At 40.1% G+C, this 15,088-nt stretch overlaps 1 protein-coding gene across 4 annotated transcripts in view; it reads left to right on the top strand.

Annotated features, from left to right (window-relative positions):
• The window catches only part of per2 (period circadian clock 2), a 75,665-nt gene that overhangs the window by 49,262 nt on the left and 11,315 nt on the right, over positions 1-15,088 (top strand). For all 4 annotated transcript variants that reach the window (XR_010975959.1, XM_068042099.1, XM_068042098.1 and 1 more), the window contains 7 exons: positions 728-896; positions 2,531-2,637; positions 3,163-3,354; positions 4,311-4,577; positions 6,957-7,786; positions 10,920-11,103; positions 12,571-12,760. Coding sequence is in view for 3 of the 4 variants with exons in the window: in XM_068042099.1 (XP_067898200.1) it covers positions 728-896; positions 2,531-2,637; positions 3,163-3,354; positions 4,311-4,577; positions 6,957-7,786; positions 10,920-11,103; positions 12,571-12,760 (1,939 nt within the window). In the remaining variant the exon portion in view is untranslated. The remainder of the gene's footprint in view (positions 1-727; positions 897-2,530; positions 2,638-3,162; positions 3,355-4,310; positions 4,578-6,956; positions 7,787-10,919; positions 11,104-12,570; positions 12,761-15,088) is intronic.

The following is a 15,088-nucleotide window of genomic DNA, read 5'->3' as shown; positions in this document are numbered from 1 at the left end:
GTGACCTCGAGGAGTGGGTTTCCCGTTATAGAATACTAACCAGGTTGCACATAGTACTTGAAATTATTTAAAAGCAGAATTTTTAAAAATTGTAGCTAAACATCTCGCTCTTCAGTGATTGCATTGTCTGCCATTACTCGCTGACCAAGCTCTTCGCATGAACAGTCAATTTGATAACGTCTTGAAAGGCAGCTGCCATCCCAGGAGCCATACTGCAAACAGGTCACCACCTACACTTTTTCAAATTCATTGCAACACAGCTTCCTCCCCCCCAGCCCCAATCCAAAACTTCAATTTTTGAACTGTGGTATTCCTTTGACATTTCGTCATTTGAAATGATGTGTGCTGTACTGTGCCCACCCCAAGCATGTATCAGAAAGATCACAAATGCTTGCAAATCATGTAGCAGCTGTATTGTGAAAGTGCCAGTGTGCATCTTCAAAGACAATTTAGGGGCACTTTGTAACTTGGAAAGTGATGAAGGGATTCATATTAAATTGTTTACGTTAAACAATTTGTTAAAATGTTTCATAAATCTCTTGCTCTAGCTAATTTAGTTTTATTTCCCCTTTTAACTGAGGGGTATTTTTTTCTTAAAAATAATCCAACTGGACTATGATCCAATTTCTAGGCCAATAGGTCTAGGTCAGTTCATCTTTAAGGTTATATTTTAAGCTTCATGTTGTAAATAGCTTGTCCTAATTCTAAAAGTACATCTATTTTGCAGTAACACAACAGAAAGAGACAAGCAGCCAGATCAAAGACTTTAAAGCCGGCCCAACCAAGGGTACGGCACCCAGCAGTGCCGTAAAGCACATGCTGTTAGATGAATCGAGATGCAAGGAACAGCCAGTATATTGTTATCAGCAAATCAACTGTTTGGACGGTGTAATAAGGTGAGTGAGACCCTGATTGTGTTCCCACAGGTATGCAGGTGGTGACTCCCTTTTAAACGCTTTTTTTGCCAACGTGTACACTTTAAATAACACCCTTTTAGATTTAATGCCCAGGTCAAACAAAGTTGTGTTGTGTAAGTTGCAGAAAAATGTATTAAAAATCATACATATTTTAAATTTTTTTATTCATTTGTGGGATGTGGGCGTCGCTGGCTAGGCCAGCATTTATTGCCCAACGCTGATTGTGTTGAACTGATTGGCTTGTTAGGCCATTTCAGAGGCCATGTAAGAGTCAACCACATCGCTGTAGGTCTGGATTCACATGTAGGCCAGACTAGGTAAGGACAGCAGATTTCCTTCCCTAAAGGACATTAGTGAACCAGATGGGTTTTTACAACAATCGTCAAGTGGTTTCATGGTCACCACTATACTAGCTTTTAATTCCGGATTTATTAACGGAATTCAAATTTCACCATCTGCCATGGTGGGATTCGAGCCCATGTCCCCAGAGCATTAGCCTGGGCTCTAGATTACTAGTCCAGTGACAGCACCACTACACCACTGCCTCCGCTTTGACAAATTGTCAAAGATAATCTCATCACAAATGTGAGTGAAGTGATTTGATATTGTATAGCATTATTGGCCAAAACAAGTTTTTAAAAATCGGCTTAGTTTCATTTTTAAGCTTACTGTTGGAAAAATCTAGTCCCAATTCTTAGCAAAACGTATATGGATTTTTTGGTAATGCAACAAAAGGACAAGTGTATAGAACGAAGATTTTCATGTCTTTTTCCCAACCGTAAGCTTATGGTCACCTTCATTTTTGAAACTATAAAGGAATACAGAATAAAGCTAAAGGAAATTTCATATAAGAGACTTGCTATCATCCTCAAAAGTTTTCATAGATGGTGAATTAGTTACTGTTGACTGATAGCTAAGTTCAGCAGCCCATTTTCTCAGTAATGTACCACCAATGGCGATAAGATGAATGGCCTGTTAATCTGATTTGCTGGCGTTGGCTGAGGAATAATTGTTGGTCTGGGTACTGGAGAGCTCCATGCCCTTTGGGGTTTCTGTTTAGCATTAATACAAAAGGAAAATACTCCAGGTGCTGGAAATCTGAAATAAAAACAGAGAATGCTGGAAATACTCTGGTCAGATAGCAATTGTAGAGACAGAAACAGAGTTAGCATTTCAGCCTGATGACCTTTTTTCAGATACTGCTGGACCTGCTGAGTATTTCCAGCATTCTCTAGATTTACTTCTGTTTAACATCTCTTCTGAAAGACATCATCTCTGGTAATGCAGCACTCCTTCAGTGCTGCACTAAAGCATCAGAGTACATTGTGTATTCAATGGTTGGAATAAGGCTTGTACCTATAAGTTTCTGGCTTGGGTGAGAGTGCTATCATTGAGTTGCACTAACACTTTTGTAGGATCTAAAAACCTTAAAATAGAGTTGTTCCTTTATCAATTAAGCAATCATATAAAATGCTACACTTTTATCATGTACTTTTTTTTTGTAGCTGGGATTGTATAATCGCAATAGACTATTTTAAAGTTGAGGGGGAATTAAGTCAAATTGACCTGTATCTTTACTACTTATAGCATTTTTGTCTCTTTGGCATTTGCAGGTATTTGGACAGCTACAATATTCCAAGCACTGTGAAAAGGAAGTGTGAGTCTTCATCAGCATCTGATGATGATAAAGAAAAAAATCATAACATGCAGGTGTCTAAAGGTATACATAGATGTTTATCTAAACTGACTTTGCAATACTTGCCTCCATTGAAAATAACCCAGCAAGTTACAGTATGTAGAATAATTTGACATTTCTGACTTTGCTGCAAATGAATAATTCAATCAGCAGGGGTCATTGTGCCATGAGGTTTGTGTAGTATTTTATCCCTAAAAGGATCACAATTGCATATTTATCCTAGATGCAACATTTCTCTTGGTGTCTGTATACCAAACCCAAACTGTTCATGGCTTCACAATCAAAATTCAGAGTTTGTTCCACAAGGATGAGAAAAGTGTAAATATGAATACTTGATCTCAGCAGTACTTTCATTGGAGTTAAGAGCTTCTGGAAGCAAAAGTATACATGCAAAATCTGTATTCTTGGCTCAAGATTGTAAATAGACATTTACATTAAAAACTTCAGCTGTTGAATTCTTCACATTGTTACTCAATAATAAAGATGACCGTCAATTAAAAATAAGAATAAATTTAATCAGTTGTATATTGAATCCTCTTAATTTGGCAGAAGCATCGCCATTACCGCATCAGTCTGTCCGAGTTCCATTTAAGTCTACAAAAGAAGTGCCCGCTGGAGCAGCTGTTGGCACTACCCTGGCGCCACTCTCCTTACCAAGAAAGGCTGCAAGTGTCACAAGCCAATGCAGTTACAGCAGCACTATTGTCCATGTGGGAGACAAGAAACTACAAGCAGATGCAGGTACTGCACATCGCTTACTAAAGAGTATCAGTAGAATGTACAACAGAATTGTTTGTTTGAATGGCATACGTCCTAGTAACATTAATGTATGGCTTTTGGTCATCTGTCCTTGTGTGGCTTGGTATTAAATTTTCTTTAACACTCCTGTGAAGTGCCTTGGGACAATTTTCCACATTAAAGGTGCTATATAAGTGCAAATTGTATTCCTTCCACACTCAGTTTTAAAAAAAAACTTTGAAGTATGGAAAGTAAACAAAATTCTCAAATGTTTGGGGTGAGACAATTTAATAATTCCTAATTGAGAATTTTAAAAAAGTGTTACTTTTGAAACAAAAAGAATTTTTGAAACTAAATTAACTTTATAAAGTTAAAGATGTAGCAATGAACTGCTTTAAGCATAATTTTTTGCGTATCAGTTTCAGTTCTACAGTAGCAATTGTCACTTCACAATTTCTTAATTTGTTTGATAATTGCTCCTGCGAAGTGCCTTGGTACGTTTTACTACATTGAAGGTGGTATAAACTGAAGTTGTTGCTGTAATATTAAGTCTAATTTTTATTCCCCAGTTGCTTCCCCTTTCTAAAGGCACAAACTCTTCCTTGAGTGCATTTCCACTCAAGTTGACAGCTGGCCACTCTTCATGTAGTAATGAATGTTTCAGGCTGTTCAACCATTATAAGCCACCATAGTTGTGTTTGTTGCATAGAACGTCCACACACACACACACTTTGTCGCAGGGATGCTTATTTTTCCTCTCAACCCCAGCCCAGGAGTGCTGATACTAATTGTACCAACCCTATGTAACTCTGGCTAGGATCATCTAACAGCATAGTGAAAAGATCATAACCTGCGCCGTTGATACTAATTGAGCTGTTAAATCATTTTTGTATACACGTACCATAATCTAAGATGTTGTGCTTTCTTCAAACTACAATTGTAAACTTGAAATTTGATAGAAATCCTGTTGGAGGATGGACTTGGTATTGCTGATCCTGCAGAGAACATGGCATCTACAACACTGGTCACCACTGTGCCTTCTGTGAACCAGGAAAAGGAACCATACAAGAAACTTGGCCTCACAAAAGAAGTTTTAGCAGCACATACACAAAAAGAAGAGCAGATATTCTTGAGCAAGTTCAAGGAGCTGAGTAAACTAAAAACATTTGAACCTTCTTGCAAATCATATTTACAAGAACAGTGCAAAGGATGTTCAAGAGATTGTGGTAAGAACCTACAAACATGGCTGCCTTTTACTTCCTCCCTGCAGTTGCAAGATTGCAAAGTGTGATATCGTACAAAACCTGTTGAATTTGTTGTAGCATGAGAGAAGGGGAAGGTTGAGGAGCGATGTATTGTTGCACTTGCTGTATGCTTAAATGTTGCATTGATCAAATAAAATATATATCTGCCATTTATGAATTTTTTTTTAAGAGTACTGAAAGTGTAACTAATGACAGAACATGGACAAGTGCTTGAAAACGGCCCCGTAATCATAAAACAATTGGCAGTGTGATATATTGGTAGTTGTGAAGAAAAGTTTGATTCAAATGAATTTGTATCTCTGAGCCCCGCCCCCGTGCTGCTGTTTATAAATTTAGTTATTTTGGTGAAAGGGTAGGAACAGGTGTTAAATGTGTGCTGTGCTAATAAGATCTGCCTGTTTAAAAAAAAAAATCTGATTTTAGCGCACAATTTGGACTTGCTTGCTAATTACTGTAACTTGAATTTGCCGAGAGGTGCTAAATCAGACATCTGCAGGTTTAGCACTCAAGTGCTGATTAAACGCAATTTTTGTGAAGCAGTATAAAGGGACTCCACCCACCCACTTCTGCTGAAGATGTTCAATGGGCTGGCTGACATGCAGCAGCAGTTTCAGAATGATCAGGGATTGGGTGAGAGGGCGTACAGGTTCTCGGATGCAGCATCGGAGGTCCCAGCTGAGGAGAAATGTCCTGTACCCATCCCACCTCGCACTCTCTTCCTTGCAGCAGCTGGTGCTGCTCTGCCTGGCTTCAGGTCCTCTCGTTCCCCCTGCAGACAAAGGGAGCTCCTAGCAAGACGCTGGTAACTGAGCACTCTTCCTCCTGGTGAATCCTATAATGTGTCCAATAAGGTAGAATAGCACAGCACTTACCCTTTTTAGGTGGAATTCTCGATTTCCAGAATAAATGTTGATAGCATTGGTGACGTCTTGACAAACTGTCTGAAAAAGTTTGCCAGTGTGTTTCAAAAGTCGTCTTCAAGCCTCCAGCATCAAGCGGACAGTAAAAGATGATACTCCTTTTAAGTAGTGCTCAAAATGATCTACAATGACTTGTTCACTGCCAATCAGCTGGTCGCTGTTAGGAGAGGGAGTTAGGTCGAGCACTGTTCACTAAAATGCCATGCAGCCTCCTTGATGAGTGCTAGCAAGCAATTTAAGTGGCAATCGCCCCTTAACAATCCTCTGGGCGACTGTTCCTAGCACAAGCTTCAACTCCTTTACTAAGGTGAGGTCTTGTGCCAAATGTAGGTGAAACCATTCAACTAAAGACTCCACTTGGCCTCTTCAGTGCCTAACATATGGAAAATTTTGGCCAGTTTTTATCAGAATCCCATCCTTCATGAATAAAACTTCTGAAAACTAAATCCAACAACCCCAGTATTCAAATTGAGAAACCAATACGAAGGCATGTTCATGTTGTTGGTGGTATTTTTCTCTTTTACCCCAAGGTGACGTGGAACAATAATTCACCTGGATTAACAAGTTATTTTCCCTTTGCTTTTATTATGACACTCTAGTGATGCTATGATGCCTTGGCTGTTAGCGCTACTCTTCCAAACGTTACACTAGTAAAATAAGCTTATAAAATAATTCTTTAGGATCTTTCAGTCTCCTGTCCCTGTCTTTGTAAGGAACAAAGAAAGGCTGGGATTTTACATGGCCTCAAGGAGTGGCCTGAGGGTGGGGGCTGTTGTTTCTGTCGTCTTCCTGCTGTCCACAGCATTTTGCCAGTGGCAGGGAAGGTGGTGGATGGCCTTTCTGCCCAGAGGCCACTTGAGGCCCTTGGGTTCTCGGGGGTCTTCCTGAACTGGCACCTTTTGGCCTACGGAGGGCTCCCGCCCCACCCCTCCCGGGCAGGAATGGCTGCCGGGTGACCCCAACCCCACTTACCTTAGTCCAAGGGTAGCAGACATGCTGCTTCTCTAGGCTGGTTGTAGTCCCAGCAGTGGCCACTGCTCCTGGTGGCACTGCTGGGACTGAAGAGCTGCTGGCCCTCCGATTGGCACGCCGCTCTTGGAGGCCGGCTCTCATATTTTAAAGGGACAGAAATCCCGACAGCAGCTCATTAGCTGCCTAATGGATGTAAAATCTGGTCGGGGCTCCCAGAAACGACCAAGACGGAGTTGCCCCCGTCTTTCCGGCCCATTGTCAGGGCCACCGCCACAAATACTGGCCAAAGAGTTGGGTTATAAGGCCAATTTAAAAATTGCCACTTCAACAGCAGTGTGGCATCAATATTTGAGTCAATCCCTCTGTCTCACTTTAGTCATGTATTTTTGACTGTCAAAACAAAATTTGAAATGAGTCCTTACAAACGTTCTATTTCCTCATACTACAGGCTCTCAAGGATTTAAACCTGGATGGAATCATGCAGCACCTGTGTACAAAAAAGGCGGGAAGAATAAGAAGCTTAAATCAAAACGCATCAAGCAGCAGCAGGAATTGTCTGACTGTACTGCATCTCACACCAACCATCATAAACTTCCCTCTTGGTCCCCATCTGCTGTCTCTCAGAGTAGATATTCAGCTATGCCGTTTACAACAGTTATGCCACCCTATCAACTGCCAGTATTTTCTGCCCATGGAGGTATGCCACCTGTCACTAATCCATCTCTGTCCAACTTTGAAAATGTTCAGGGTGTTCACTTCACCACTCAGCCTCCACTGTACTCTGCACCCCTGGTAACTCCTATGGTGGCATTCATGCTTCCTAATTATGTGCTGCCTCAGATGAATGACACTGTGCACCAGCCATTTTTTGCAGGTCAGTCACCTTTCCCTTCACAAACAGCTTTTCTGCCTCAAACACCATTTTCTGCGCAGACTTCATTCCAGTCTCAGCCACAGTTTCCATCGCAACATTATGATCTTCCAGCAGAAGGTGAGAAGGCACCTGCTCCAGAATCTCGAGGTGCCTCATCGTGTTGCTGTACTCCGCAGTCTGTAGGACCACAGGGCCACACTTCGCCGCCATTATTCCAGTCTAGGTGCAGTTCGCCTTTGCAGCTGAATCTGTTACAGTTGGAAGAAATGCCCAAATCATCAGAAGGAATTGCATTTGTTGGAATTGTAGGTGGAAATGAATCAATGGCTGATGGAGGAGGAATGAGCAACAGTGCCAACAACATTACAAATGTGGACATCATTGCAAAGAATGAAGCAGAACTTGTAAGTGGCTTGTACATTAAAAACATACAACATTTTAACTTACAATTCACAAGGGTTCCTTGAGATGTTTTTAAGGCACAGAATTTCACTACTTTTTTCATTTTATAGGCATTGAATATTTTGTAGCGTGAAGTTCAAAATTTTAAAGGAAAAGCTCGGTGACTTAAAAAACCAACAGAACAAAAAGTGTAATTCTTCTTTCAGAAATTTTATTTAAATTGGAGCAGGTGATTTTGTCTTGGGGCGAGAGATAGGAGGAGAAAAAAGTAAAAACTGGCTGTATTGGTCAAAAGTTCCACTGGTCCAAAGTCTTAAGATATCTTTAGCACCAGGATGAGGGAAAATAATGGGGTGATAAAGGTTTGGAGGCTTTGATTCTTATTAAATCTGACCAAGATTTTAAGATTACTGATCTTAAAAACTGAAAAAGATTTGATAATGTATCATTAGATGAACAAGTTTTTTTTTAACTCCTATAGCTAGAATAGTTTATAGAGCCTAACCTGAGGGAGCTGAAGTTTTCTTGTAAAATGTTTGTATTTAGCAAGACCCACAGGAAGCTCTGGATACATCCTCCTTCAGCAGAACTGTTGGAGGTATTATTTCACTGTGTTTGGTATTAATAAACACAATCCTTTGGCTTTGCCTTTTCCTTCAATTCTGTTCTGCTCCATGCCTATCTTCGCAAAGTCCCGACGAACTGGAATTTCCTGATGATGTCTTTGTCACTCCCTGTTTAAATATAAACCAACTAAAATGAGATGGTGGGGCTGAAGTGGACGAATAAATACCAAAAAGGGGCAATGTCGTCAAAAAACAATGCTTTGTAAAATTTTATAATTCTGTGAATATAATTAATGTATTGCATTTTAGTGGGATGGGGGGGAAAGAAAAACACAGAAAATAATTATACCTCAAGACCTTTAAAATTAGTTTAATTGCCAATTTAGAAAACTTTTTTCAGATTTTATATTTAGTATAAAAAGGAAAAAGACAAATGGATGACCTCACACTTCCACACTTGAATTTTTGCCTTCCACAGTTTATCCACTCTCTGTCTTAATCTGCCTATGTCCCTTTGTAACTTCCTGCTTCCACTATAAAATTTACTGTGCCTCCTAATTTTTGTGTCATCTGCAAACTTGGATATACAACTCTCTTCCTTTATCCAGGTCACTGATCATTTCTGGTGAAATGCTGAGGTCCCAATTTAGATGTGTGGGTGACATCACTTGTCACATTCTGCCAATCAGTACATTTCCTTTAACAGCTGTGCTCTGTCTCCTACCTCCCACCCTACATTTCAAAGGTGCCTTCAGTTCTTTGTGTTTTTATTTTTTCTAATGATCTCTTGTACAGGACCTTATCAAATGCCTTCCTGGACGTCCATATAGACGACATGCAGAGACAATCCCCTGTCCATCATCAGCACCTCCTGAGTACCTAAATTAGTCAGTCATGGACTATCTTTCACAAAGCCCTGCTGTCACTGAGTAGCTTATATTTGGCCAAGTGCTCAGTTGCACAGTCTCTGCTGATGGATTCCAGTAATTTCCCCACAATTGACATTTAACTGATAGACCCCTGGAGATTTGTCTACCTTGCATCCCTTTCTTTTCTATGTTACCATTTTTTCATTTATTAAATCCAGTGTGTTCTTCCTCTTGATTTATTTTTAGATTCCCCTCATATTTTGTCCTCTGCCTGTGTTGTAAAAATAGATACAAAGTGTTCACTTAACAGATCTATGCCAAATTGGCAATCCTAATTATCCATTATAGTATTACCTACATCTGTCTTTAATGGGCCTACATCCCCCTTTACCAGTTTCTTTCTCTTGACATATTAATACAGACTTTCACTGTCAGCTTTATTGTCTACTTTTTTAAAAAATCTCATTACTATCTTTGTATCCCTTTTTTTATTATATAGCCCTCCCAGGCTGCTGGATGTCCCCTTTTCCTTGCAAAGATGAGAGATTTGGAAAAATGAGGACTGTATTCACTGGTGCAGAACAAGTTAAAGAAGGGGATCTAATAACTGCAGAATTATGAAAGGATTTGAGAGGCCAAATAGCAAAATTATGGGTAAATGGATGTAAAGTTGGGATTAGTGCAAAAAGCATAAAGGGAGAAATTAAAAGGCAACTTGCTTGGAAAGGGTTATTAGGGTATGTGGCTATTGAAATTGAGTTTATGGTGACATTTAAGAAGGAGTTGAGATAAATATATAAAGTTAAATATTGAAGAATGCAGCATTAGAACAAGAAAATTGGGTTTGAGTAGTTTGCGATGCAGTAGAGTGAGCACCAGCTCAGGCACAACAGACTGTTATATAAAACTGTGCCTTCAGTGCTGAAGTTGCTATAATACCTTTTGACATTCTTGTTTGAGGACAGGGAAAAGACAGTGATTTTCATCATTATGTACAAACTAGTGGAGAATCTCATTTTGTTTGACAAATTGTTTTTGTATTTTTCTTTACGATTTCACTGCCCTTTTAAAAAAAAATTAATTGTTTTGGCATTTAAATTAATGTAAATGAAGAGATTCCTCTTCTTGGAAAATTATATTTCTGAAGTGTCTGAGAGGGAAAATATATTCAAATTCTGCATTATCACTGTAGTCTCCGCAGCTGCTACTAGATCCAAGAGATCAGCAGTGTTTGCTCTGTATGCTAGCAGTGGTCACAGAACTGAATGGATCTCAGCATTTTCCATGTGTTGGGTCTTGACTAACATTTTCTGTCTTTGTTTGGTTTTTTTTTGGTCTTTCTCTTCTCTTTCTCTCACCCCCCCCCCCCCCCCCCCCCAAATAAAAACTGCTATTCCTGATGAGTGGCCTAAACCCAGACTTCTGCTAATATTCTACTGTGTTCCAGAAGGATGACTTACAAGAGGGCAAAACTAGGTTGCAGAATTTACATTGTGGGATTGCAAATGTTCTACCTGTGTCTGCCCATTACTTGGTGTAGCATGTTGGTTTACGAATGCTGTGCAATATTGTGCCATTCAATCCAAAGCATCTCTTAATGAATACTCTGGTCATTGCAGCAGTTTGAAATTGTAATTTGTAAAATGATTGGCTGCCAGTACACCAAACATTTCTGAACTAATTTGCTTTGTTTTCTAAAGGCTGTATCACCTGCCGAAGCCCAGCATAGTGATGCTCACTCCACTTCTACTGACCTACTGGACCTATTACTTCAGGATTCTGTATCAGGCACTGGCTCTGCAGGCTCGGGGAGTGCCAGATCAACAGCCTCAGGCTCTTCAGGCTCTCCATCTAATGGCTGTGGAATGTCAGGAACTGACACAGGTAACTTCATATGGGTAATGGTTTCTGCTAACGCAGAGTTTGACATCTGCTTTCTTTGACCAAAGACTAAAAATGGTCACAAACGTAAATACTTCCTTTCCACCACTGCCCTCTCTTTCCCCCCAACCCGCCATGCTAGAAAATCAAAATTAATATATATGAAGACATGGATTCACTAATAAATTACAACAGTGACTAAATTTGAAAGGCACTTCATTGGCTGTAAAGTGTTTTGGGATATCCTGTGGTCGTGAAAGGTGCTATGTCAATACAAGGTTATTTTTCAACTTCTGGGTGATAAGAGTAGTGCTGTGTATTCCTTTATGATAGAGAAACTTGACATTTTAAATGTTTTTTACACAGTTGTCAAAGTTTGCTTTGTGAGCTGTCAAGTTAGTTTCAGCTGATTTGAGTGGTTAGTTCGATTTCCGAAACACAAATTTATCTTTATTATCCTGGTGAGTTCTCCCTACTTTTCCTGATTTGTTCACGTAGGATGCTTGAGCTGTAGAGTGGATCTACTTTTGGGAGCCCAAGTTAGCCTCAAAGCTGTCTGTTTTCTGACTGCTGCTCACAGTTGGAAACTGTGGGGTAGATCTTGACTTAATGCAATAGTGTAAATAGGCAAAAGCGAGTTGGCAGCCCCTATTACATCTCTCCTAATTTTTATTTCCACTGATGTGAAATTCGCTTTCGCCCTTTTAGCTTTATCACAAAGTCAAGATCTGTCTTTGTTTGGGACGTTCACACTGTTCTGTCCACTCACATGATCTGTTCCTGTCCCTTTGTAACTTCCTGCTCCCATCTCCACAACATAGTCCCTCACAACTTAGTGTCATCTGCAAACTTGATCACATCCTGTTTATCAAATTACATTCACTTTATTCCTACTGTCCTGTTTCCTATCACTCAACTACTTAGCAACCCATGTCACAGCCAGGTCCTTCACGAGCATATTCAGGCCACCTAACTGCAGTTTTAGGCAGGCCCTCTGAAGTCACAACAGCCAATTTGTTAGAAGGCATACTTCTGGGGGCAATCAGGTGCAAGAGTTATGCCTGGAAATTGGACCCTTCCTGCCAAACCCCCCCCCCCCCCCAAATGTCCAGAGACTAGGCATGGCGGATCAATTTTCGTTGCATAGCCAATGGAACAAAACCTTTAACTTAAAATATTGAATAAGTACTCTATTCAGCACATTGGTTTCTGTGCTAATGGGCACATGGAAGGTTACTGGTTGGGCTTGATTGTCTTGGATTGTCCAGGGAAGTTATATAGAACTTGACCTTGGGTGATGAAATCGGATAAATTCCATTTTAAGGCAGATTACATATTCCTGTCGAAAGAGCAAGCCTGATCAACAGAATAGCCTTTATTCATTCATGTTTTTGTTATTTTTGTTCTTTAATCTAGCCACTCACTGTTTTCTTCCTCCTAAATTGATTTTTTTTTTTAAATTATTCTTAGGAAGTAGCCATCTCAGCAACACCAGCAAATATTTTGGAAGCATTGACTCCTCTGAGAATGACCACAAGTCAAAAATACGAAGCACGAAGAAGATTGACCAGTTCACTAATTGTGTACTCCAGGATCCTCTCTGGCTGTCGATGGCAAATACAGATGAGAGAACCATGATGACCTACCAACTTCCATCGAGGTGAGTACTGAAAATCCAAGTGGAGATTTTGTGGAGCTGTGTTTCAAAAGCTCTCCATTCTGTGTGCCTGGCACAGTCTGCATTTGTGTTAAAATTGTAAGGGGAAGCTTATTTTGCTCATTTTTCCATAATACTAAATGTTAAACGCATTAATCCATGCGTTTTTAATGTTACTTACTCTTGTGGTTGTAAGCTTATTTGGAGACTGCCTCAATTCTGACATTTTGTATTGAAATTCCTTGCTGTGATCATCTGAAAGTCTGCCCACTTGACCCACTGAACAGGAATGGTGGGTTCTGCGCAGTACTCTACTTAATGATGTCACATCAGAGAAGGTTCTACTTATGGAATGGTTATAGCACAGAAGGAGGTCACTCGTGTCCGTGCCGGTTCTCTACAAAAGCAACCCACATACTCCCACTCCCCTCCTTTTCCCTGCAGCCCTGTGTTTTTTTTTTGCTTGCAATAATTATCCAATTCTTTTTCCAAGGCCTTGATTGAATCTGCCTTCACCACACTCTCAGGCAGAGCATTCTAGATCCTAACCACTGGCTGCACAAAAACGTTTTTCCTCATGTCGCCACTGCTTTTGTCAATCACCTTAAATCAGTGTCCTCTGGTTCTGGATCATTCAGCCGATGGAACAGTTTCTCCCTATCTATTCTATTCATACCCCTCATGATTTTGAACACCTCTATCAAATCTCCTCTTAATCTTTTCTAAGATGAACAGCCCCAGCTTCTTCAGTCTTTCCACATAACTGAAGCTCCACACCCCTAGAGCCATTATTGTGCATCTTTTCTGCACACATCCTTCCTAAAGTATGATGCCCAGAACTGGACACAATACTCTAGTTGAGGCCGAGCCTTTATTGTAACTTCCTTGTTTTTTCACTCCGTACCCCTATTTATAAAATCCAGGAGAAAAGGAAATCTCAAACAACTGTACTCTGATGGAGAGAGAAATATCAGGACGGTCAATTTCGATACCGATGGCATGAGAAATTAGATTAACTTATTTGAACAATTTTTGAAGCATGGGATAGATTTTCAACTTGCCACCCAGATCTGAACTGGTGTTGACAAATTGGCTGCATAATGTAGAAAAACACCGTGTTTTTATTTCGGGTGACTTCCTAAAAATGAAAAACAGGCAGTTTCTGTAGCAGACGACTGATCCACAAGGGCAGTTTTATACTTGGTGGCAAGGTAAAAATCTACCCCATGGTCCTTAACTCTGTTCAAACAATGTTTCAGTAATGGAGGGAGAAATATCGGCAAGACCCATTTTCATCTGAGGGCATGAGAAATTGGAATCATATATGTTTGACAGAAATTTTACCATCATGGTCTCTATCAGATGCCTCATTATACTAAACAGTGTTCCTTATACTCCAGTATTTTTATTTCCTGTTTTTCACCTCTCTTGCTGATTCTTACTGTGATATAATTCCATAGTCATTGATGGTTCTTTTCATCAAAATGGCTCCCCGTGTGCACATAGACTAGGTAGTGATTGAGTGGCATTCTAGTCAACAATGGAGGACATCAGACACGTGCCTGATCTCATCTTCACGCGACATTACCATGTATCAGGCCAGGCTCCCCAGATGGCAATCGGGAGTTGTAACCCCCGGCTGATTTTTATTTTACTTTTCTTTCCCCCCCCCGCCACACCCACACACAACCTTTGTCTCCCCATTTATTCCCACCAGTCTGGGCCCTGGGCAGATTTTGTAGTGCTCCAGCCTTTGCAATGGGTGAGATCAACTAATTCTGCACAGACTAAGGTACAAAATTGCCAGGAGAGTGTACAGCATTTCTATTCCTGGCATTGGTTAAATATTTGATCTCTGAATGCAATTCTCTGAAGAATAAAAGATAATCTAGTGGTGAGTGCAAAGTAGTAATCTAATCTTTGGTTTCAGTTAATATCAAAGAGCAGTTTATAACCCTCTGAACTCCAGAGACAAGCGAACCATTTTCCAATCGTTCCCTGCTATCTTTTTAAAAAGTAAATTATATGTACTGTACATGGGTTCCTGATTTATGATCTGCTTTTGTGCTAACATTGGCTGTTGGCGTTGATGCCATTGATCTGTCCTCCATGATCTGAAATAATTCTTACACAAAAAGATAAGCAATTTGATAATTACAGCAGGTGTTTGGAAATAATCTGTAATGAACACAGTTAACTCCTGTTCCAGTAAGCACGTTTTTTTTTATAAAGTGCCTTGATGTATTCCAACCATGAAACAGCAATCCAGCAGATTTTAGGCTTGGTTTCAGTTGCTAAAAGTTTTAGTTATTTGATAGTTGGCTGGGACTT

This window comes from Heterodontus francisci, chromosome 11, assembly GCF_036365525.1.
Source record: "Heterodontus francisci isolate sHetFra1 chromosome 11, sHetFra1.hap1, whole genome shotgun sequence".
NCBI classification, from domain to species: domain Eukaryota; kingdom Metazoa; phylum Chordata; class Chondrichthyes; order Heterodontiformes; family Heterodontidae; genus Heterodontus; species Heterodontus francisci.
Note: the sequence above shows the minus strand (reverse complement) of the source record. Positions and strands in the feature narration are given on the sequence as shown.